The 25,818-nt window shown below is 35.6% G+C and overlaps 1 protein-coding gene across 1 annotated transcript in view; it reads left to right on the plus strand.

The window, feature by feature from the left end:
* Window positions 1-1,529: 1,529 nt before the first annotated feature.
* LOC107044077 (tumor necrosis factor receptor superfamily member 14) overlaps window positions 1,530-25,818 on the plus strand; it is a 39,161-nt gene continuing 14,872 nt past the window's right edge. Inside the window, exon 1 of the mRNA XM_015265821.2 lies at window positions 1,530-1,810. Within this exon, the coding sequence (XP_015121307.1) occupies window positions 1,748-1,810 (63 nt within the window). The 5' untranslated portion in view covers window positions 1,530-1,747. The remainder of the gene's footprint in view (window positions 1,811-25,818) is intronic.

Here is a 25,818-nt window from a genome sequence, read left to right on the forward strand (position 1 = left end):
GAGACGCGAAGCGTCGAGTGTGTAATCCAGCCGGTTTCAGGCATGAGTGGCATAAAAGTTATTTTCGACCGAGTGACAAACCTAATTATAATTATTCTTCACAGTGTCCGTAAACGGCATTGGACGGACACGAAGTGTGCGTAAAACGACGTTTTACGGATAGTGTGATGAAATTGTATATTTCAGCACGTGTGGGGCAATTTCGTCTTTAACGTGTGTGGGGTTTACAGCATGAGCCGAAGGCGAGTGATGTAACCACATACGTTAAAGACGAAATTGCCTCACACGTGCTGAAATATACTATATTATTTTCCTCGCCTGAATTTTAAACAATAGAAATGCAGCATTTAACGATTTCCGATTCAGTGGGGGTGACAACTTCACGTCAGTTTTATTTGGATTACTTTTCCCCTTAGAGTTTCGACTGATTTCAAACATACGAATCGTTGCTGTTGCCCTCAGGTGGAAGATTCTAGAAAATTTTATTTTTATTATTTTTAACGGAATTTATCGCAAGCTGCTTGTGACTGGCCATCGCCCGAGGGCCTCCAGCAGCTTTAGAGAATGTTATCTTGGATATTTTTCAAATATTTCCCGCTGCCATTAGCAACCGACGAAAAGTTCGTAAACAATTTTCTTGACCGAAAGAATTATATTGCAACAAAGCTTTCATTCATATCTGATGGCTTTTAGGATCTCTGCGTATTTCAACCGATAGTTTTTTGATAAATTTCAATTTGTCGCATATCAATCCGAATTACAGATAAACGGGTAATACACAGAAAAATGGACACGTAAATGATGTTTTGGTCAGCGTAATTGAGTAGTGAAGCGGTACACTGGTTTAAGTCGATTTTGATTATTGGCCAGTTTTCAACGAAAATCAGGGGATTGCCTCTCTCTCTTTCTTTCTCCCACATGAACTAAAAACTAAACAAATATTATAATATCACAACATAAAACCACACATTTAAATATAAAAGAATCTCTAATTTACTACAATACGATTGAATATATGCAGTTGTATTCTTTGGCTATAATTCACTCCAATAAATTTCAGCTCAGTAGATAGAATTCACAATTTTTCAGTATTAAAAAATTCCAGCAAACTTCTTTGAGAATCAATTTCACTCCGGGGTTTATTCCACTCGTACATCCCCAAAGGCACCTAAAAAAATTGCAATTACATCTCCTTTCGTTCCCTAAAGCTTAAGGAAATTTTTATGCTCTTTCCTCTCGAGTATTAATCTAAAGAACCAAGAATTTCGCATCCTTTTTCCGGAAAATTCCGCGGAATAAAACAAAAGATTAAATTTTTCCGGGCGTTTGGAGGCAATTGAAAAATGCATTATCGCGGGAATTGAATTTTTCAAGGGTTTTACTAGAGGGGGTTGTTGAATGATTCAATGGCGGAGAGAAAAGTACCGGAGGGGCCACGTGATCCGGCGATACCGCGTGCTCAGCTTACCCCAGTGCAGCTGCCTCCTGCAACACTCCGCTTGTTTCATTCCTCACGCAACCGCCACACGAGTCACATCGCGGTCCTCTCGCTCTCGAATCGACACTAACTGAGTCTATTCAATTCCATTGTTATCCATTCTTGGAAGATGTGTCACAAATGTTAGTCATATAAATATCCAGAGCACAAACCCCTTCTAAATCCTAAACTGAACGAGAAGATTCTTAAAACATAAACAAAGTGTTTAGTGACGTTGGAAATAATTAGAAGGCTTGAAACAATACAAAAATGATCTCTGGACGAGTGGCAGTTGCATTCCTCGTGATGTGCTTAATCCTCACAATTTTCCAGGTGAGAAAACCAATAAAAATCAATATTACATGTGAAAAAATTTCACTTGAAACCCTTGTAAATTCTCTCAAGAATTCTCTTGAATTCAAGTATTTTGGCTATTTTTTCTCCAGTGAAATGCTCTTCTACTTTTCTAGTCGAACATCAGAGCTTTCATTTTAGCTCCATTTGACCCTAAGTTTCCGGACATTTTACAATGATTTTATTATTTAATCTTTGCACGTTAGAAAACATTTAAAAAATCTGCAGAAAAATTAGAAAGTTTACTTTTGGAGGAAGATTGACGATATGATTTAAAAATTACAATTTTTGAAAATTTCGTTTCTATAAATAATTTATAAACAATCGATTTTCCACCATGAAAATCATTTATTCGAAATCATAAAGAATTTATTCCTTCTCAGAATTTTACCAAAAATCGATGTCATGCCTAAAAAAATAAGGTTTCCGACAGTTTAAACAATTTCAATTATTTATTTATAAGCAACGAATGTTAAAAAAATGATAATTCTATGCAAAATGCAATTTAATTGACAAATTTGATGATTGAAAATGGTTGGATTGGATAGCCTCAACTTGAAACTCTATAAGAATTCTTTTAGAGTTTTATTAGAATTCTACTGAACTTTATATTTTGATATTTTTTTATAGAAAAACACTAAGGAGATGTTAATATTTGCTTGTTGATGATGGATTCTACTGGAGTTTGTTCTTGTAAAAAATTTTGGACTGAAAATGTTCTGAACTTTGTTTCTTGAATTTAATAATGAGAAACAATGAAAAAATACAGCTGAAAAACTTGAAAAATTTTTGTCCAAGAACTTTCACAAAAAGAAATCTCAAGAGAATTTTTCCTGTAGAAATATCGAAATCTATCGACCTACTTCTATCACATATTCATTTTAAAAATCGCACTGTAAAGAGGATAATTTTCAACCGCCAAATACAAACCGCCGCAAAAAAATCATCTCTTTGTATCATAAAACTCCAAATCGACTTCTGATGACAAAAAATTGGTACTCGAAATTAAGACTTCACAATTAAGGGTCACAAGAGTCAAAATAAGAATCACGAGGGTCAAGATAAAGGTCACGAGGGTCAGAATCAGGGTCATGAGGGTTAGAAGAAGAGTTACGAGGGACAGAATAGGGGTCATGAGGATCAGATTAAGGGTCATGAGGGTCAGGGTAAGGGTCACGAAGGGTATAATGAGGGTCACGAGATTCAGAATCAGGGTCATGATAGTCAGAATAAGGGTTACGAGGGTCAGGTTAAGAGTCATGGATCAGATTAAGGGTCACGAGGGTCAGATTAAGGGTCGCAAGGATCAAAATAAGGATATGTGGGGCATATGGGGGTTGGCGAGCGGAGCGAGCAGGGGGCGTATCCCCCTAGTTTGTTAATAAAATTCGAATAGAAGTTCAATAGAATTTCTCTAAGACAGCGCCCGATTTTTCTATTGAATTTCCATGTGTGATAATTAACAAAAAATTAATTAGTTACGAAAAGTTTTCGGATGAATAAATCACTCAACTTGAGAACTCCCTCAATCTCCAAGTTTGATGCTATTTCATAACAGTATGAAGCTTTTAATTGCTATAATCGAAGTTACGTACTGGCGCCGGGCGTCTCGACGCTTCAGTTTGCCCCCATTAGCCGCAGAAAGGTTAATTCGACGTTTGCCAAATAGAAGGATACGCTTCAACAGTTCACAGTAAACAACTTATCGGGTCACGATGAAGAATACTCTCGGTGTAACCCATTCCGATAGCAAATTCAATCCGTATTTCAAATTCTATTAGTCGGTTTATTTGTACCACTTAAGTGGATAAGTAATCCTTTTAACGAGTTACTATTCCGGTGGCGGATTTATCCCTCCGGAACGGTCGGGACGAATTTTTCAGGCAAATTTTTTTTTTTACCTTCCTCATTGTCCTTGACTCCTGGGAACACCTGCCGGTTTATGTTTCATTGTCTAATTTTCGGAATTGAATTAATTTGAATGTCATTACTCTGATACGGGATTTTATTTGTGAGTGTTGAATACGAAATTCTGTATTTTTGCTTCCGAATGGAAGCTTTGTAATCGCAATTTTTTTCGATTCTCTAATTTTGCTTGGATATGACTCAGGGTGATCTGAAACGTCGACATTTGATATTTTTAGCAAATGTATGTATGTATGTGTGTGCGTGTGTGTGTGTGCATGCGCATTTGTCCAGAAAGTCATCAATAACTCTGAAACTGTCTTTACGAAAAATCTGAAATTTTGGCTCATAATAGGTCCTAATGGGAGACAGACATGTGCAAAATTTCAGCCTGATCGACTAAGTGGTTCCTGAGATATAGCATTTTCTCAAAAATGGTTTTTCACGAATATCTCATCAACGGCTTTATCAATTAAAAATTTTTTTATCCGAAAATCTTTGTTTTGATAATACCTATCTTTTTGTATCAAAACCTAATGAATCCACTACGGAGAATGGGTTTTTTTTTCTATTTTTTCACTTTTTTCAAAAAATCGCTTGTATCCACGATAACTCAAAAAATAATTGAGATAAAAACTTCAAACTTTGTATGATTATAGCGCCGTTGGTAACGAAGGCTGGTATTGTCGGTGGGCGAAATCGGCCCAGTAGTTCATGAGATATTTAACTTTATAATCGAAAATTCTTCCTTTAATATCTCAAAAACTACTGGACCAAATGCATTTTGCTTGCTCTCAAAATTTTCGTCTGAGTGGTGGCTATCGATGCAAATCAAAATATAGGTACCATTCAATTGAAAGTTTTCGAAATATTTCAATTTTTCTCTTTTTTTGAGATCAGATTCCTATTTTCGACTGTGAAGTGGTTTAGACTTCTATTAACGCTGTCAAATTCATCATTCATATCAGGTTGGTGTCTGGTTATTGAATTATATGGTCCTGATCATGAATGTAACGCGTGGTCGAGACAGGCCCTGAACCGGGCACCCGTGTCCGGATCTTATACGGAGATCCTAGCCCCGACCTGATCTGGGGAACTACATCAGGTCCATGCCGAGTTAACTTATACGGTCCTAATTGAGTCATTCCAAACTGTGGCATTCCAAATTTCCAAATTTGCGTCAACTCTGGGTTCGATCCATCACAGAAGTGGAATTGGATTTTGGAATGGAATAACTACGGATCCATTCGGAAGCATACTACCGATGGAATTGGTAGAAATTAAAAACGAGAGAAAGTAGTATCACAAAAAGCGACAGTAAAAAAGCTTCGGTAGAATAGGCTTCTACCACTGCTTGTTTAACAATACTTCACTTTTTTGATTATTTAATACATGTTTTAAAATTAAAAATCAATCAGTTGTGGGGAAATTCAGATTTTATTCTAACGGGCAGATGTAATTCAAGTCACTTTTACCTTAAAGTTGTATAAACATAGCTTAAATTTTGAAGATAAAAATCTGAAGTAAATTCTAAACGGAAGTTGATATGAATAAAAACAGTTCGGTGAGTTCACACTCAATTGGAAGTCTAGTATTATTGATAATTAATTTAGAAGAGCCAAAATAACACAGAGTCTTATGAGAAAATCAATTTTCCGAGTTTAGAGAGAAGATTAACCGACGTCGGTGGCCGAGTGGATTAGACGCAAGTCTAGTGTGCGAAAGGTTGTGAGTTCGACTCCCCGTGGAACTGAATTTTTCAACGGAAGGCTCCGGCGAGCGGGAGGTTGCTAATAGAGGAACCGCCTGTACCGGCATGGGTTTTCTGTGGTTTCCCTATGCTACTTGTATGTTCTATAGAAGTGCGAATACGGTACAGTGTAGAATCCACAGCCGCATGCATAGGGTTGGATAGAGTGCCGAATGTGACCCGAAAAAAGGACTCCGAGGCCGTAAAAAAAAAAAAAAGAAAAGAAAGAAGATCAAAATGTAGAACAAATCAGAAGGAAATAACTAAAAATTCTATGTCTAATACGAAAATTATCGTCAGCGTCAAACTTTTGTGATAAACCCCGAATGTACTGGATGCCCTAGTTAAACGAGAAACTATTGTTTAACAAAATAATAGTCGAGAAAGATTTTGATGGATTAATTTCTTACTCTCGTCAAAGTACAACTTTATGTAAGAAATTATAAATGGTGAATAGTTTTTTTCCAAGCATTTTAAACTTACTTCTCCTCGCTGCACTCAACGATTCACGTAGAGTTTGAATATACTACAAATTAGACAACAAATTTATTTCTCCATTTCCTCAAATAAATTCTAAAATTACAGTAATTATTGGACCTTTCGCATTTGAGATGTACCAATGAAGTCAGTGTTCTTGAACTGTCGTATAATAACAATGCGACAAGAGTTTCAAAATTATCGAGTGTTTCTCGATAGAGCCATTGCCAACAAATGAACAGGTCAAGTTTCCAGGCAAAAAAGATGAATTCTGGAAAGCATGGTGGTTGCATTTGTGTAGACCGAACCTTGAGGGAAACATCTCGATTAATTGTGAATGCTCCAGTGGTTCTCGGGAGATTATTTTTTGCCTCAGAATATCGGAGAGAATCTTTGGCAGCAGACGACAGAGGTAAATCAAATTTTTTTTTTAATACTGAAGAGTGATAATTTTCCATGTAGTTCCAAATGCAACGATTCTATGGTTCGAAATTCTGAAGGAGAAAATAATAGACATAAATCAAGAATTCATGAATAATTTAATTGTAAACCCAATTTAATGTCGCAATATTGGAAATTGGGCTATAACTGTCAATTTCATATCAATGTCTCCCAACACTTCGGGAAAGATTTCGAGAATTAATTCACAGACGAATATTTCGTCTTGGAATAAGGAGAATGTAGGAGAGGGTGGAGCAAAGTGGAACATTTTGTGGCCTTTTCAAATTACCAATATCTTGGTTTATAAATGAAGATATTGGGATTACTAGCTGATCAATATATTTTTTTACAAATTATGATTTTGCCTTCATTTTGCATTGCCAAATGTTAAAACTGCATTTATATTGTTATATCCGACAATAAAAGAAGGCAACACAGGTTAATAAAATAGTTGGGACGGTTTATTAACTATACAACAGAGTAAATATGATGTTTCTTGCACAAGAGCTCCAAAGAGAATGAATGGAATCCAAAGTTATTCAAAAGATAGTCGTTGCGAAGGGGGTTTCTTGATATCCTCGGGAAGCTCGACAATTGAATAAGGGTTCAAAGGGGGATACGTAACTAGTATATTTCAGGGCGAGTGCCATGGGGTTTTTTACTCGCCTGGAGTTGGCGTCCGAGCCGAAGGCGAGAACTGGCCAACCACACGAGTAAAAAAAAAACCCCATGGCACTAGTCGTGAACGATATTTTTCCGTAGTGATTTTCACTTTTACTAGTTTGGGGAATGACCAATACCAATCCTCGGAACGAGGAAAAGTGAAGGTCAGCACGGAAAAATATTTATACTTTTTGTACATGGTGTGTATATTACTTCCCCCCTGCAATGGAACTATATATCCTAGATGCAGAAATAAATAAAATAATAATATGAGGATTTGCAGATCACAAAGCGTTCCACTTTGCCTCGCCTTCCTCTAGATGAATAAAAAAACCCAATTTTTTGAAAGAGGCCTCTTTTATTAAATTTCAACTAGTATCATCAATCTAAGAACAATTCTTGCTATGAGAGAACATGATCATGTAAAAAATTTACCAAAAATTTCACTTCAAGTTCAGAAAATAATAACTACTTTGCTCCCAATAGAAATTACCGACCAGTGTTCGAACTAACTTACATATTTATCGTAGAACAAATGCTTAATGGAGTGGAATGAAACTTTCGTCCTCTTTAAAAACCGATATAAATGGGTGAAACTTTCGGTTTCCATATTCAAGTTATGACTAAATCTTGTTCGTTCGATCACTGGTATTTGACGACTCTTATTTGTTCGATCCTAGTTCTCAAAATGCAAGACGGATTGATTTAGACAAGTGCAAAGATGATCGACCATATTTTGAAAACTTGGGGCAAAATGGGTCCCCATTCTGTATTTCGGATGAAATTTCCCTACCTTTTCAGGAGTATCAATTAAGGGTGCCAAGTGAATTTGGCGATGACCTTGAAAATTGACATTCACAAACAAAGTTATAATTTTTTTAATTAATAGTATTAGACAGATGGTGAACATCGGTGACAATTTTAAAATTTTAGAACTTATGGATATCGCGGAATTAAATAAACAAAATCAGTCTTATACACGGCCTCTTATGGAGTTTTGATTAAATTGAACGTTTCAACCCCCTAGGAACTCAAGAAAAATTTGAAAAAATTTGAAGATATGGGGAATGATGTGTTCAGTGTAATGGCGACAAAAAACAATGGGGTACCGGGGTGAATAAGAGAGATATTTCAACCCGCCGTACCCATTTGATCCCATGCTTTCTCGAGGTTCGTCACGCGAAATAGAGGATTTTCCGCATTTATTTTCTCAATGTCTAGTTCCGGTTGCGGGTTTGAAATTTCGTCGGATGGATGAATACATATTTCTCCAATGATGGGAAAGAAAAAATCTTTTTTCAAGTTCACTTGGCACCCTTAAAACCTTTCATGTCGTTATTTTCAAAAATAGGACATGTAATAGGGATGTTCGAAACTTGAGAAAAGTGTTTTTCATCACACTGTCCGTAAAACGTTGTTTTGCGGACACTGTGTCCGTCAAAGGCCCTTAATTTACGGACATGTCAATTAAATTGCGTGAAAAAAAAAAGAAAAAAAATCATGATTATTCAGCGTCATTCAAATTATATTTTGCACAGAATTAGCATTTTTTTAGATATTCGTTATTTATAAATAAATAATTAAAATTGTTTAAACGTTCGGAAACCTTATTTTTTGAAACATAAAATCGATTTCTGGTAAAATTCTGAATATGAATAAATTTGTTACGATTCCGAATAAATGATTTTTATGGCAAAAAATCGGTTGTTTATACATTATTTATAAAAAATGCTCGTTCAGATTTTTAAAATGTTTTCCAATGGTTCAATATCGAGATTCAAATTCGGTCCTGCAGAGTTTGAATAATAAAATCATTGTAAAATATCCGGAAACTTAGGGTCAAACGGAGCTGAAATGGAAGTTCTGATGTTCGAGTACAAAAGTAGAAAAACAGTTCACTGGACAAAGAATACCCAAAGTACTTGGATATCCTTAAGTAGCAAGATGTTTCAATGAAATTTGAATTAAGTAATTCTTACTCGTTTAAGTTCTTACTCGAATTAAGTAATTCGTGCTCGTATCGACCCTTGACTCCTTGACCAAGGAATTTACCCCAGAGTATGACCATCCTCTTTTATTCGTAAGCATCACAACAGGATGAATTGCGTACAAGGTAATAATTATCATCTTGGAAATCGTGAAACGATTCATAGAAAACCATAAATCATTCCTTTCAGCGTTAATGAAAAATCTCACGTGCAATTTCAACATCCATTTGAGAATTTTAATCGAGAGGTCAATATGAAAAAAAAAAAACAGTTTGAAATAACATTTCCAGGGCTGTGGAAACTTTTCACTACGTCTGAAAACTTTTAATTGAACATGCATCCCGTTACAAGGACCATTTTTCCACGAATATCTTTCTATTATTTAACACAGGCCGCCGTTATAAAGATAACAAAATAATACTGAAGAGAAAAATTATCATGAATGAAAGAGCTTTGTTCTCTCCGATCCAAACAGCTGTCGATAATACTTTGTTTCATTGTGAGGGATAATAATAGGATTGAGAGCAACAGTAACGCCTACAGAATGAATAAGTTTGTGATTTTTCAAGGGAATTGAAGACATCTAGGAAATAAAATAAATCTGAGAAAAAAAATCTCGAATAACTCTGCATTACTTGTAAAATAAACAGTTGAAAAATTATTTAACACTGGTCATTAAAAATGAAGATGTTATCAAGGCACATGCACTTGTCTTCATAACGACTTCTTTAATTTTGAAACAGTAAAGAGTCCACAAGAATGAGAAGAATTATGACCATTAGCGGGTTAAAGTACCTTGGACAATGTTGAAAAAAGGGTAAAAGCCAGTGTGGAGCTATTGCGAGAGTACCCACTTGGGAAAAAAACGTTGAGTTTTAAACTCGTGGGAAGCAAGTAGAGTTATATCCATTGTTCCTTAGATGGTAAATGGCATTGTCCTACCACTCATTCCCTCTTTTTACCTCGTTTTAGATGAAAAAATCTTAGCCCTTAGCGTCATTGTTCACTGGAAGGATCATTCGACTTTGTTGCATCCTGGCAACAGGTTACCAGGACCAGAAAAAAAATTTTCGATTGGTGGCCCATTGATTTGAAATAACTACATAAATTAAAGGCAGTTTATCAAGTCCTGAGATGAATTCCCCTGAGGACCAACCCAAGTAATTAAGAAAATCGTCACGTAATTGTTTTAATCAATAAAAATATCAATAGGATAAAACAATATTAGTCCAAGGTTGACGCAAGATTGGTCCAATGTTGGCGCATGGTTTTTTGACTATTTTTCGAAAACTGATAATGGCATCAAGACCATGTTCGAAATTTAAGGATATCCAAGTACTTTGGATATTTTTTCTCCAGTGAAATGCTTTTCCACTTTTTCCGAGCTTTCATTTGAGCTCCATTTGACCCTGAGTTTCCGGACATTGTGCCATGATTTTTTCATTTAAACTTTGCTGGTATGAATTCGAATCTCGATATTGAACCGTCGAAAACATTTTAAAAATCTGAAAAAAAATTAAAAGCTTACTTTTGGAGGAAGACTGGTGAAATAATTTAACAAGTGGGATATTGCTTTCAATTTTGATCAATTATTGTACCTGTTTTTGCTAATAAATTAGCAATATGCTTCCGAATGGAATAAAACAATATTAGTCCAAGGTTGACGCAAGATTGGTCCAATGTTGGCGCATGATTTTTTGACTATAGTTCGAAAACTAATAATGGCATCAAGACCATGTTCGAACTCGGTCTGAATAACATAAATACGAATATTTCTAGCGCAAATTGAATCGATTTGGACAATAATTTTTTTAGTTATCGTGGTAAGACTGAATCCATCACACACATATACACACCCACATACACACATACATACATACATACATCCGGCAGTGCTCGACAAACATCATATTCTGATTCCTGAACCAGAAAGTTTCCTAGTTTATCGTGTTAGTCATCCTAACACGAAAAACTAGAAAATTTAATTTTGAGGAATACAATGCTTCCGTTCGGACGCAAAAAGAGCATTTTCTAACAATAATTTATAAACAATCAATTTTTCACCATAATATAAATCATTCATTCGGAATCGTAACAATTTTATTCATGTTCAGAATTTTACCAGGAATCGATTTCATGCATAAAAAAATAACGTTTCCGACAGTTCAAACAATTTCAATTATTTATTTATAAACAATGAATGTTAAAAAATATAATTCTGATCAAAATGTAATTTAAATGACACTGAATATTCACGATTTTTTTTTTAAATTTTTGTCACGCAATTTAATTAAAGAATTTCGTGATCGAAAATAGTTGTATCTATGATGTGGTCTGTACCAAACTGTAAAAGATACTTGGATATTCTTAAGGGAGAAGGCGATATTTTTGTCCGGACTTTTTTTGTAGCTCTCTTTTTTCCTCAACGAAAAATGTCTTCAGGGAAATTTCGCAATCTCCCTTAGAGTCCGATATATCCATCGAAACTGACCTCACACCGAAGTTCCAAGAGCCATTCACAATTGAGAATTGGAGATATACAATCATTAAATTTTTTAATTGAATTGAGAAAAATTGGAAAGAAATTCATAAATCATCATCATTATGTGAATCACCTTTTCCAATATCTTAGTTTTTTCTCAAACATTTTTTTCATAAATGAATAATTCGGATTCTAAGTTGGATGAATTCCAACCGCATAAGGGTGGAATACCCTAGAAAACAGGTGTTTCTTACGATTGTCCCCATGTTTTCATAGATAATATTTATAATATTCCCAAATGACGGTCATGGGTCCCCCGAACTTGATTTTTACATCTCCATTTTTTTCTTAAAAAACGTATCGGTCATAGATTGATAACTTCCAAATATGATGAATTTTTTATTTATAAAATTTTATGATACATATTTTCTGCGATATTCAGCTCTATAAAATGGAAATTTTATAAATTCATTTTTTATTTGATTCAAACATCTATAGTGTTATAGTTAAATTCAACAACAACTTATGAGAGTGCAATAAATTAAGTCATTAAGATTTTTTTTCCAGAAATCCGTAGGGACTAACTTTTGAGTGGTATTGTATTACGATATACTTTAAGTTATTATGCCTAAAGGAGAGGGAGGATGAGTATGAAAGTAGGTTATGAGTCAGGCTTGACAGTTACGGGCTGCGTTTATAACTTTGATGCTTTTTAAGTTCTGCATGATGCCTAAACATCCTGTGGCATAAAGTGATTTTTTTGTGCTTACTATATTTTCAATCATGATAATTCAGTAGCGAAGCGGAAAACCGGCTTAAGTTGATTTTGACTATTGGCCAGATTTGGACGAATATCTCGGAATCTAAAAGAGATAGAAAAATTTTTGTCATAACTTTTTTTATAGAGCCAATTGAGTGTTATAAAAAAGGTCATGAGAAAAATTTTGTTTTCCCCTTGAGATTCCGAGATATTCATCAAAAACTGACCAAAAGTCAAAATCAACTTAAGCCTGTTTACCGCTTCACTACTGAATTATAACCAATTGTTTGGTTTTGCTGCAATTTAGGACTGTCGTCGCGTGGTAATTACAATAAAAAGCGCCCTGATGAGGAGAACATTTAGTTTTCGAAATGTTGGCAATTTGAATGATAAGGATTTTATTCTTTTTTCACCGTTATATCATTAACATTGCTGATATCGACCGCAGAATGGCCCAGAAGGGGGGGAGCTGTGCTAAGAATAATTAGAATTGTTTGAACCTGCGAAAATCCATTTTTTTTATTCATTTTAAATTCTATTTCTGAGAAAATTTTGAAGATAACAAAATTCATTACTGATTCCAAACTATTATTTGATTTTTTTACTTGGTCCAGATGTAGATACTCGGGTTTTCACATTTTGTTCCCATCCAAGGGCAACGCCCTTTAAAATATAGTTATAAATACACACATATTACATATTAGAGAGAAAATGTATATCCCTTTTTCCATTCTTAGATATTTTACTATCCAACTAAAAAAGACTTTCGAAAGATTAACCAATATGAACTTTTACTTTTTGACAAACTGCACTCCGTCTCTCATTCTCAACTATTTACATCGAGATCTTTGAAGATTCGAAAATATTATCTCTCGGTCATGAAATTCATTGTTTATCTACTATTTACAACGAACAAACAAGGGAACATCTTTAGAAAACAATATAATTCATTGGATATACCGACGGTGGTGGCTGTGTTGTTAGAGTATGGGATTGGCATGCGGGAGACCCGGATTCGATTCCCGGCTGGGGGAGGCCAAAATTTGTGACACACTCGATACACTGGATACCCTGTTACAACTTTTTTGAAAGTTCATGAAAGATATTGTAGTAGATCTCATGAAAGTGACATTGAATCAGATTTAATCTAATCGCATTGAATCGCATTAATTTAATCGCATTGAATCGGATGTTTGCTAAATTTCAACTTGTAAGTAGAATTCACGGTAATTCATGAGTTTTCAGTGGAAGTGAGATGGAAATTTCACAACTTGAATGAATTTTCAGTGGAACATGAATATTCAGAAACAAAATGACATGAATTTTCGATTTTTCCCTGAATTTCCAGATTTTTATGAATTTTTACAGAATAATGGAACTAAAAAAATCAAGTATTTTATTGATTTCCAGATCATTTGAACAGAAAATCAATGGAATATTTGATTTTTCAATCACAAGATTTCCTGAAATTTCAGTGGAACTTGAACGCCATAAAAATTTCCGGAATTTGGCACAGAAAATTCAGACGAAAATTCTCACGTTTTACGATGTTCAACAGATTATTGAATCTCGTCCATTTTAACGCAGATATTTGGTCAATGAAATTCATTCAAACCCTGGACAATTCCCCTAAAGTCGACTTTCCCCCTTGAAAACTCTCCTTGAACATAATCACCTAAAAATAAAAGTTTTCAAGTGTTTTATCCCTCATTCCAGTGCTTAAAACCCCAAAGTCTCATTAGCATGACAAAGTACAGCCATGGGAACTGCATTTAAAGCGTAAAAAACATGAGAATCACAAATACAAAAGTCATATATACACGGACCCCACAGAACTCTCTCGCTTATGACAAATCTCATTTCTTTTTCCCGTCCCTTTCTCATCAAAAATTCCCCCTCCCCAACCGAGAATTGACGCCAGCGTTAACGAGTCCGTTTATCCGTCCAACCTTTTTTTTCCAAATTTAATTAAAATTCGAGTTCATCCGCGGCATTATAATAAAAACCCTCGATTTCTTAAAAAAAATATATATTCACTTCGTTAATGAAACAAACCGGAACACGAATGTTTATGACAGTTTGGAGCCGCTATGAAGGTTCCAGGGAGCTTCCGGAAAATTCATTGACTCATTTTTTCCCATTTTTCCGGCAACATTTATCTTGCGTTATTAACAAAAAAGGAACAATTTTTTCCCCTTCATAACGCGACGGAGACTGCTATTTCCTATTTCATTACACGTCCCCCTATAGACAATTTATTTTTTTTCGTTAACAATAGCAAAAACCGGATGTGTCACTGTGGCGTGACCCCGTCTCGTTCCTTCCGGAACTGGGGCTCTGTTTGGTGTATTTGTTGATGGCGATAAGGGGAGAGGGTACGGAAGAGCGAGAAGGGCGGGGGGTAGAGAGGAATAGGAATAACAATACACGCCCATAATACACGCTCGCATCCTTGTCACGTCTAGTGAGTTTATTTACGATGTCCCAGCTCTATTTCCCATCCGGGTGTGTCCTAGGTTTATAGTTGCACCCTCTCAGTTGTAAATAATTAAAGCCAGTTGACTTGTTGAAGGAGCGTCTGCAATGTCTCCCGGAAGATTGTAACTTGTTGAGTGTAGTGTGGCTGAATGCAAATGTGCAGGTGTTTTTTTTTTAAAGGAGAGTGAGAGTTAGGGATATTCAAGTACTTTGTTCAAGTTACCAACTTTTTTTCAAACAAGATTTCAGTTTTGCTGGGGCTGGACGATGTTTGTCGATTAAGATATTTATGGCATGGTCAGGGGGAATAAAAAAAGTTGAGATATCGATGATTTTTTGTAAATACTATTACAAAAAATCCTATTAAAAGTACTATTACACTAAAAACTAAGTAATTTTAAATCCTGATAATTGGAAAAATTCATTAATTAGGAATTTCTAAAAAAGCTCATTTAGTTTTGTTTGTACGTATGTTATGTATGTGTGGACTAAAATTTGAGTGAATCGGTTGAAAATTGCCTCGCGAGGACACTTGAACATTTTATTAGTCTAAACCCTCTTTCTGATCAATAAAAAAATCAAAACCCAAATCATGAATATTTTGCATCATTCAAATTACATTTTGCACAGAATTATAATTTTTCATCAGTTTTCATCAGTTTTTATTTTTTGTAAAAATAGTACTTTTTTGTTCTTTGATGTATCGGGAAACCAGGTATACTAAATCTCAGATAGCCTAGGAGAATCGTAACAACGAAAATTATTTCTAAAGTTGCTACTTATGCATGAGATTGAATGGGGCATTGATAATTCTAGCATTTTCCCTATATTACCGACGCGTCGGCAATATGAAAAAAATGCTGAAATCACTGTCTCATTTAAGCTTATGCCTAAGTAGCAACTTCAGAAATTATTTTCGTTGTTACAATTCTTCAAGGCTATCTGAGATTTTGTACGTCGTTTTTCAATACTTCAAAGAACATATTAAACAAAAATCATCAGTCAAGTCATCTTGACTTTTTTTATGCTCCCTGACCTCGCCATAAATACCTTAATCAAAAACATCCATTTTTCATACTCAACATCGATGTTTTTCAATGTTCGGAACGTCCGATAAGTCGATTTTCGATTTCTGTCTGTTCAATCTATTTTTCACCATAAAAATCATTTGTTTGGAATCATAACAAATTTATTCATATTGAGGATTTTATCAGAAATCGATATTCATGATTTGGGTTTTGATTTTTTTATTGATCAGAAAGAGGGTTTAGAGGAATGAAATGTTCAAAAGTGTCCTCGCGAGGCAATTTTCAACCGATTCACTCAAATTTTAGTCCACACATACATAACATACGTACAAACAAAACTAAATGAGCTTTTTTAAAAATTCCTAATTAATGAATTTTTCCAATTTTGTTTCCAAAATTGGGTGAGGTGGAAAAAATTGAATAATCACCCAGAAAACAATGTTTACCAGTGCCGTCTAAAATTTAAAAAAATTTCAGATAGCCTTGGAGAATTGTAACAACGAAAATAATTACATCATAAACCGTTGAAGTCAGATTTTTTTCATTTTGTAAAGAATGGACACATTTTATAATAACTAACTGTTTATTAAAGATTTTGGGGCGAAAAAAATAATAAAAAGAAATACAAAAAGGATTGACCCGTCCGCGGACTAGAAAACAAGATAAAAGAATAACGGGAAAGAAAGAGACGATCGTACATGAAGGTGGTTGAGAGAGAGGAAAAGGGCATTTATTCAGAATATAATGAGAAAATGCGTAGGGAATGCATAAATGGAAAATGTAATACGTTACGATATTACAGAATGGAATTGTGTATGAGCGGAATCGGAGGAGTAGTTTAGAAAATACAGTTCAGTAGTCTCCATACAAGATACTTTCGGACAAGATACTCGACAAAGAGGCTAGAATTGAGTGGGAATGGAGTTGAGATATTCCAGAAATTATTGGAAATATATGCATCTATAATCCAGAACTTAATTGTACATCAATTGAATTTCAAAACGAATGGTCGTTACAGTTCATAATAGTACATTAGAGTACAAGGGCACAAATTTCGTTTTCAACGAATGTGTGTACAGACCTCGCCTTCGGCTCGGCCTGTAAACTACACATTCGTTGAAAACGAAATTTATTACCGAGTGCTCTATAATATTTTATGTCAAGTCGTGCAGAAGTCGAGCTTTGAGCAAGCTGCGCGAAGCGCAGCGTGCGATAAACTCGACTTATTGCACGGCGCGACATAACAAAAATTGAACGCATTGGTCATAAAACTTGGTTAAATATCTATTTTTTATGGATATGTAGACAAATCAAAATAAAATTCAATCCAATTTTTATGAAAACCAAAATTGTAATGAACGTCTCAATTTTGCCTCGCAGGCCCTGATTAATAAATTGACTCATTCCGAGTTTCTAAATTGTTATTTTGAAAAGAAACAATACCCTCTAATCTGACACTCGTACTTCACATCAGAAATCGTACTCAAATGATCATGAAAAATGGAAATCGTCTAGTATCTTGTACGAAGAATATCAAATCAAAATATTTTCTCCTCCGAGCGTAAATAAAGTGGGGGATCCGTAATCTTGGAATTTTATTCTCCTACAGTCCCTGTGGTATCTTGTACAAAGATTGGACTGTATTCATCTTTTTGTTGAACACTGTTTTGCTCAATATCTCCCAAACTACGGATCACATTTCAATTTTTTTTCTTTCAAAATACTCGTTTTATCTTTCATCGAGATCAATCAAAATATGAATCCCCCTTCATACAAAGTGTTCGACATATTTTCGTTTTTCTCATTTTTTCACCTGGAAGTTAATTTGAGGTTCCATAACAAATGTACAAAGTGTAATTAAAATGACAATGAATACCAACGGCGGTGGCTGTGTGGTTAGGATGGGCATGCGGGAGACCCGGGTTCGATTCCCGGCTGGGGGGGCCAAAATTTGTGACACTCTAAATTAGGGATGGGCAAAGTCGGAACCTTGGGAGCCACGGCCATAAAGCCCTATTAGACCCATTGTTCGGAATACAATACCCCAATTGTGTGAGGCCCAGCGTAGTCAGAGTGGGGGTAGCAGCGTGCACGAAGAGGGGCCCAGTTAGACAGAGAGAGCGCCACGCGCTCTCCCTCAAAATTTAAAAAACCTTACCGCCTAAAAATTCAAACAAATTTTCACCAATTCAACTTGAAAAATGCTTAGTTGTACCGGGGGTAATTGTTAAAACATCATGGTGCCAGAAATTGATTGTTTCTTAGTCACCTTAATATTGAATAATTATTTTATTAAAAATTGAAAAAAATATGAGATGTCAGTTCTTTAAAATTTAATTAATTAATTATTAATTTAAAGTTTAACTTATAAGTTTTGCCCACTCTTGGCCAGCATTTTTCATAGCTGCTCAACGCAAACCACGGGAAGGTGGTAGGCGTATTCCGTCAGAAAAACACTAAAAGAAAAAAAANTCCGTCAGGAAAACACTAAAAGAAAAAAATGTTTTGATAATATGAAAAAAATTCTAGCCGCAAACTAATTGATCGTTAGCGATTAGATTTTTTGTAATTTTCGAAACCATTTTCTTCTCTCAGTGTTGGAAGGAAAGAAAATTAAGGAATGGGAAGGAATGGCGGGAAATATTGGGAAGATAAGAAAATTGCATGCACAACAACATAGAAACTCCATGCCCCGATTATTAATAAGCCATGCACCATACCTCATGCAATAAAAAATTATTAATTCGAAAAGTGGGACTCCATGGTAGCTGAGTCGAGTCCGATAAAATTGTGCGATTTGACGATTTAATGTGGTTCATATGTGAAAATCCCGACTCACATAAATATGAGGTACCGAACGAACAGGCAATTCTTTTATAAACAAGTAAAAGATTCGGATACGCGTTTGTTTCGGAAATTTTTTGCCAAATATCATCTGAAGTCAGTTGCAAAAGCTCTTCGTCGCGGTGTACATTGATTATCTCGTGATAAATCTCAACTTTATTTACCGGGTGGGAATTTTTAATAATTAAGGAGATAATTCGGCGGATGTCTACGTCAGACTTCTTGGGAGAACGTAAAAATTCGATTATCTCGCCCGTTTCAACTATATCTTGAAATCTAGAATTAATGTTATCTAAAAGCTGTTCAGTACATACAGAAAAATTGGAAAAATCCAGTGTGATACCTTCATGCTTATCCGCAAGACTCTGTAGTCGTGAGAAAACAAAAGGTATAGAATTTTTATTAAATTCAGCAATTGTGGAGGACAGGAAAAATTTGAAATTTTGAAGAATTTTTAGGTACTCCCAAAAAAATTTATTAGGGCCCTGCATTTGCTTGTTGTAAAAATTGATATTTCCCGTCGTCAGCGGTAAATGCAAGCATCGAAAGCCATGCAATATCGCTCAATTCACTATGTTTTTCATTGCGGGATTCGAAAAAAGCTACGATATCATCCAGATTTTCCCAAAACCTATCGAGCATAACGCCCTTGCTCAGCCATCTTACTTCTGTGTGATATAATAAATCGCGCGATTCTAAATCATTTTGTTCTTTGAAAAGATTATACAAACGATGCTGCAGCGGTTTCGAAATTATTGAATTAATTAATTTTACAACTAATGAAATGACGTCAACGGAATTATCGGACTCGCCAGATAATTCTATTGAAATTCTATTAGATTTCTATAAAAATTANTCTTTTAGAAGTTTTTTTCAATAGAAATATTCAACAGAAAGCACTGGATTTGAAACGAATTGGATTTTTCCTTACAATTTAATCTATTTTACACATAAAGTTCCCATTTTTTGCCGATATATGAGCCAAAAAAGACAACTTAAAACGATTTTACCATGAAAATTCTGCAGGGAAATTTCCCTCGAATGATTTGTATGAACAAATTCTTTTAAGTTAATTTTGCCTATGAATCTATTCATTCTTTCAATATTCATATTGGAACAAATCCCAAATAATGGTCGGCCAAACACTAATGGAATTTTCATAGGAATCCAATAGAATTTCATTAAAATAAAAAACTAGGATTGTTTATTCGATTTTTTCATCTGTGATCATTTTTCAATTATCTTTGCTCGGTCACTCTCTGCAGCTAATTATTTTGATTTTTTTCTGCAGTAATTATTCATTTTCGTGGTTAACTGGAAATGGATGAATTTTCAAAGATTTAACAGTGGGATCGATATAATGAAAAAAAGTCAAGAGATGAAATGATCAAATTTCTTGTTTCCGTGCTTTTTTAAGGTCAAAAATCTTTTAAATTTAAGTAAGACTGTCACTTGCTGAACATTTAATTCCTGAAATGCGGAAAACATAATAAAATTTTTTAAATACTGCTTAGGGAATGTTCAAACAATATTAACAAAAATTAAAAAATCCTTTCACCAGTGTTTTTCAATTCATTTGCTGCCGAAATATTCAATTTGGAGTGATTTATTAAACGGAATTTTATGCGGAAGTTGATATAGAAAAAAATGAACAATTGATATTTTTTAACAATGCAAAATATATCAAGAAAAATATTCATATTTTTCTTTCAAAAATTCAAATTTTGTGCGTGTTGACTGACATAACGATACTCCCACTCTGACCCAAGCATTGGGTCTCGCCACTCCGACTACCTGCACAATACAACAGCACCCCTTTTTTTATGGTCATTGGCGTAATTGGGGTTGGGAGCTCGGAGAGCTCACTTTGCCCAGGCCTGCTCTAAATCACGATTTCATTGTCGAGCGGGAGTCTCGCAAAAGACGACTGTACTTGGCAGGTTTTTCCTTCAAATGAGGTTTTCCCTTGTCCTTCGGCGAATGCGGTACGGGGGTTGGGGGGTGTGAAGGGAGCAAATCCTAAAAAGACCCGAAAGGGTATACGAGAAGGAACTTTTTATTTAGAATGACACTGAATGTTCATGATTTTTTTTTCGAATTTTTGTCACTCAATTCAATTGACAAATTTGATGATCAAAAATGGTTGAATCTATTCCAAAAGTCAACTTTTCTATGGCTTCTACTGGTATCAGTTATATTACGAACGATTTAGAGGGAAAAAAATTTCCACCCTCCCGTATCCGCTCAGCTGGGAAATATTGTCGCGTGGTACGTGGTGTATAACACTTGACTCCATGTGCAGAACTGTGGGCACGCAGTTGTGCCGGAGGATGGGAAGTCTCGAAGGTCGGTTTAATTTAATATTGCATTCCAACACTCCGGGGTAATTCGAGCTGTGCATTTGAGTGTGACGTGAATGCGAATTTAGGATTAGATTTTCTTCCTTTGATGTTTTTGGTATTCCAGATTATGTTAGAAAATTAAGAATTGGGTTATTTTTGGGGTATTCATTAGAAATGCCCGTATGGATTTTCACATTATCCTTGCATAGGAGAGAGACGAGCTTAAATCCATTGGGCTCATGTCACCCGTCCAATTTGCCTGACGTCGAGTGACCCCGCGCCACGATTCCCTTCCGTTTTCCACTTCAATATTATAGTGTTCTCGGAAAATGAAAAATCCTGGTGTGACTATCGTCGAATATTCTGCTGTGTAAAATGTTCCGGTTGCCACCTCGATGTCACCGCTGCAATAAAAAATTACTGTAATGAATTATTCAATGAACAAATGAAGAAGAGTAAGATGGAAGGAGATTAAATAATTACTCACACTGGGATGATTTTTTTAAGGCCTTTTTGAGTCTCTTTCTCGGGTCTCATTTCGGCACTCTATCCAACCCTATGCATGCGGCTGTGGATTCTATATGTACCGCATTCGCACTCCTATAGAACATAGGAGTTGCATGGGAAACGACAGAAAACCCATGCCGGTACAGGCGGTTACTCTATTAGCAACCTCCCGCGCGCCGGAGCCTTCCGTTGAAAAGTTCGGTTCCACGGGGAAAGTCACAACCTTTCGCACACTAGACTTGTGTCTAGCCCACTTTTTTTTTAACATGTTTATTTAGCCAAAATTCCTACATGCAATGTAATAATGATATTGTTGGTCTCTTATGATCTACGGAACACACATGAGAAAATGTACTTGACTTATTATAAAAGAATGTGGAGGAGACTACATACGTGTTTAGCACGCTTCGTATCTCTAGGTGGATAGATAATTATATCAGTAGAATTACATTTGTTTTTTTCTTAAAAATATTTGATGCGTCTTTGACGTTTTCTGGTGAATAAGACCAGAAATTGTGCGTCTAGCCCACTCGACCATCGACGTCGGTACTGGGATGAAATGAAAATTAAATAAATAAGTAACACACGAATAATTCCATTGAAATTCATCCAATCAATTCCTTTATCATGCACTACATCGCAATGTCTTGACGTGTGAAATTTGCTCAAAGGTGTAGCATTATCTGTTCAGTGAAATTCTTCATTTTAATGAACGCACGCAACTGAGGATCGCCGGCTGTTAGTGTAGATTCACCTGAGTTTGGCGACTGCTGGCGCGTGCCTCCGACAGCTGCCACTGGGAGTCATGTACAGATGGTTCCTTTCATGGAAGACCTCGTTATTTCGTATCAATGACTCTGACTTATTCAGTTTACCTTTTGCATTGGGGATACTTTCATCTTTGGAAAATGTTTGACGATTTCCTCTCAAAGGGATTTACCGAGTTTTTCTCGGTGGTAAAATCTCCCTTTAAATTTTGAGTAGCTCGAGAATGTATAGAAATTATGGGTTCAAATGGAGTTATGATATATTTAGGAATAATTTTGAAATTGAGAAAATTGAAATGATTAAGAAGATTTTGCTTCCGAATGGAAGCAAATCTGAAATTTATGTTTCAACATTTTTTGTGTTGACGTAACTTAACTTTCTTATAAGGGATCAACAGAATTTTATGATCTTTTTCATGGATATATGCTTTAATAAGCTCTATTCATTGACATCAATTAAAATTTAATTTTTCATACAGATTCGAAAAAATTATTCGTATTGATTCATGGTCCCGACTAACTTCTGACAGAACTTCGGTTAAACTCTGGCTAAACTCTGAATGAACCCAGATTAAATCCCGGCTATACACTGATTAAACCGTGATTAAGGTGTTTCGTGTGTAGATCACGGGACGGGGGGGGGTGAAACGGATGGGGAGTCTTATTGTTCTCGAGCCCTGATTCAATCGCTGAGCACGAAATTTTCCAATTTTCAAGTAACTATTTAAGTGTGCACTTGAACATTTTTTTAATATTGATTTCACGGGTGTCAAATAATTTTTATTGGATGTTTTTCTAATTATTGAAATAATACTAAAATGTATCTCGAGTTGGTAAACCTGTTGAGTATTTTCTCTCTCTCAGTCCCATGGTCCTACCCATACCGTTCCCATGATGCCCACTGACATTCGAATCACACGCCTACGCGTGAAGGCGTAATTGCCCCGAAACTCACAATTTCCCGAATCATTTGTTCAAATAACTTTCTTATGAAATCTGAAAAAAAATAGAAACTTATACCTGTTCTCAAGAAAGATTTGACTTATCACTCACTAGTTTTTCCTCAATAGTTCATTATTTTTTTGGGTGCTAAAATGTGCAAAAATTCTCAATGATGCAGCATACTCAGACATTTCTCCTACGAATTTTCCAATTTTTTTTTCATTATTTTGACTTTTCACGCGAAGCACCTTAAATCCTAACTGAAATAGTATATTTCAAGACGAGTGCCATGGGATTTTTTACTCGCGCGGAGTTGGCGTCCGAGCCGAAGACGAGGACTGGCCAACCACGCGAGTAAAAAAACCCCATGGCACTAGTTGTGAACGATATTTTTCCGTAGTGATTTTTACTTTTACGAGTTTGGGGAAGGACCAGTACCAATCCCCGAACAAAGAAAAGTGAACGTCAGTACGAAAAACGAATTCGAGTCCTGAGAGGGTCTGAATGTAGACTTAGTTGACGGAACGAAATAATACGCAAAATTTTGATGACATTTCAATTGATGATAGTACTATGACAGAAAAAAATAGAAGAAGAGAATAGTAAAGTAAGAATTGAAAAAATGGGAACCCATTCGGAAGCAAATTTCTGATTTATTAGCAACGATTACTATACTCATTTATAAAAGAATATTCGTAAATAAGAGAGTATTATTCTAAGGTTAAACATTCAAGACGTGAATCCCGATAATCTATAATCATTTCCATATCTTTTTTCACGGTCTTCCCTATGCGGAATCCGATAAAATATTATTACTCAGGAAAATCATTCCGAGAATCATGAATCTATCCTTCCTCTACCAAGAAAAATAACTGAAATGAAAGTGTAGGTTCAGTAGCCCCGGGCTGGATAATTATACCTGCCGATTTGAGGTCCTAAAAAACCCAAGCATATCTCTCCCTCACTCTCTCTGAGCTTGAGCAGCGAGAATTGTGGGTGTGGGTGTGCAGCTGTTGAGTCCAAGGTGAAAAGAAAAAATCGCAATCCACTTCCCACGGGCTCGCGAAGGATGAAATTTTTCGACGAGCAAGATTTATGCTATAGTTTTGAAGGGGATGAGAAATAAAAAATGTACGTTGGTTCCCTCGGGCTGCTTCTGTGCCAAGGATCCTTATCGAGACTGTATAAATGTGGTATAGTTTATACATGAAGAAGGATACATAAAACAGTTGTACATGCATCGCCGTATCCTTTTCCGAACGATGGAGGCGGAAGGAACTGTGCAAGGTGCTTTCAATGTCAGCTGGCCCACGTCCCTCTCTCGTACACCTGTTCAACGTTATAATGCATGTCTACTTTTATTTTTATTGCAGCAATAGGAGAAATGGACTATATTGAAATGAATTTCGGTAACTTAAGGTTGTTAGTTTCGATATGAATAAACATGAAAAACAATTGATCTGAAAGAAAGATAACTACATCTTTAAACTTTGCTGTTTAATTAATTATTTCTCATCTTCCAAAGTCAACTCCTAACTGTCGATAATATCGATTTAGAAGGGCGACTCTACTCTCAACAAGTGGGAAATTGCTTTTGTCACAACATAGTCAATATATTTTTGCGAAGAAATTTGCGATTTACTTCCGAATGGTATTTCTACGACGATGTAGTTTAAGACAAGACTACTTTACATTGAAGATCGTTTGTATATGTGTAAAACGAATAACTACTGCAATAGTACATTACGTAACTAGTGCGGAAAGCAGGCAGTTACGAGGGCGGCGCAGCCGCCCGAGTGATACCTCCTGCGGTCCGCACGTGTTGCGTATACTATTTTATATGATAAGTGCGTGATGATTTTTTGGGGGGGGGGCTTCGCCCCCCCCCCCCCACTGCAGAAAAAAGATCACATTTATTTAAAAAAGTAATTATGAAAAAGTGTGATTGAAAAATTTAATTTTCGTTACTAAATTCTCAATGACTTATCACTAATTTCTAGAAATCAATCACCAAATTTCAGTGAAGTTTCGGTGAATTCTGTGACATGTCTCTGAAAAGCAAAAATAATTTTCCTCTGTTTCCTTGACATTATTTTGATCATTAGAATTCAATAAAGCCCTTAAGTTAGAGTATTTGATCGAAGAAGAAGTTTTTGGCGGTCCTGCTGTTGCTTCATTGGAGAATATTTCATTTCCATTTTCTTCAAATGTCACCAATCAACTCCTCCTCATCAGTAAATAAATTCTCCTCACTGCCTAACTCTTCATCACTATCAGGAATTATACGATTTTGGCTCATTTTATCTGCTTCGAAAATCACCTTTTCATTTTTCAGTCATTCCATGTATTCACTATTCGGAGGTTAGATTTCCTTCCTTGTTATTCTCTTTTATGTCATAGGGCCCAGAATCCACGATTCTACCGAGCGAAGCGAGGTTAGAATCGCGTGATTCTGGGCACCTATGACATAAAATAGTATACGAGACTCGTGCGTTATGGTGTTTTTTATAATAATTTCTGTGGTTCCCGGTAGCTTAGTCGGTAAGAGTGCCCGGCGCGTATCTGGGAGACCCGGGTTCGATTCCCGGCTGGGTGAAGCGGAAATTTTTTCTC

This window comes from Diachasma alloeum, unplaced genomic scaffold (assembly GCF_001412515.2).
Source record: "Diachasma alloeum isolate Michigan unplaced genomic scaffold, Dall2.0 Dall_scaffold_00672, whole genome shotgun sequence".
Taxonomy (NCBI): domain Eukaryota; kingdom Metazoa; phylum Arthropoda; class Insecta; order Hymenoptera; family Braconidae; genus Diachasma; species Diachasma alloeum.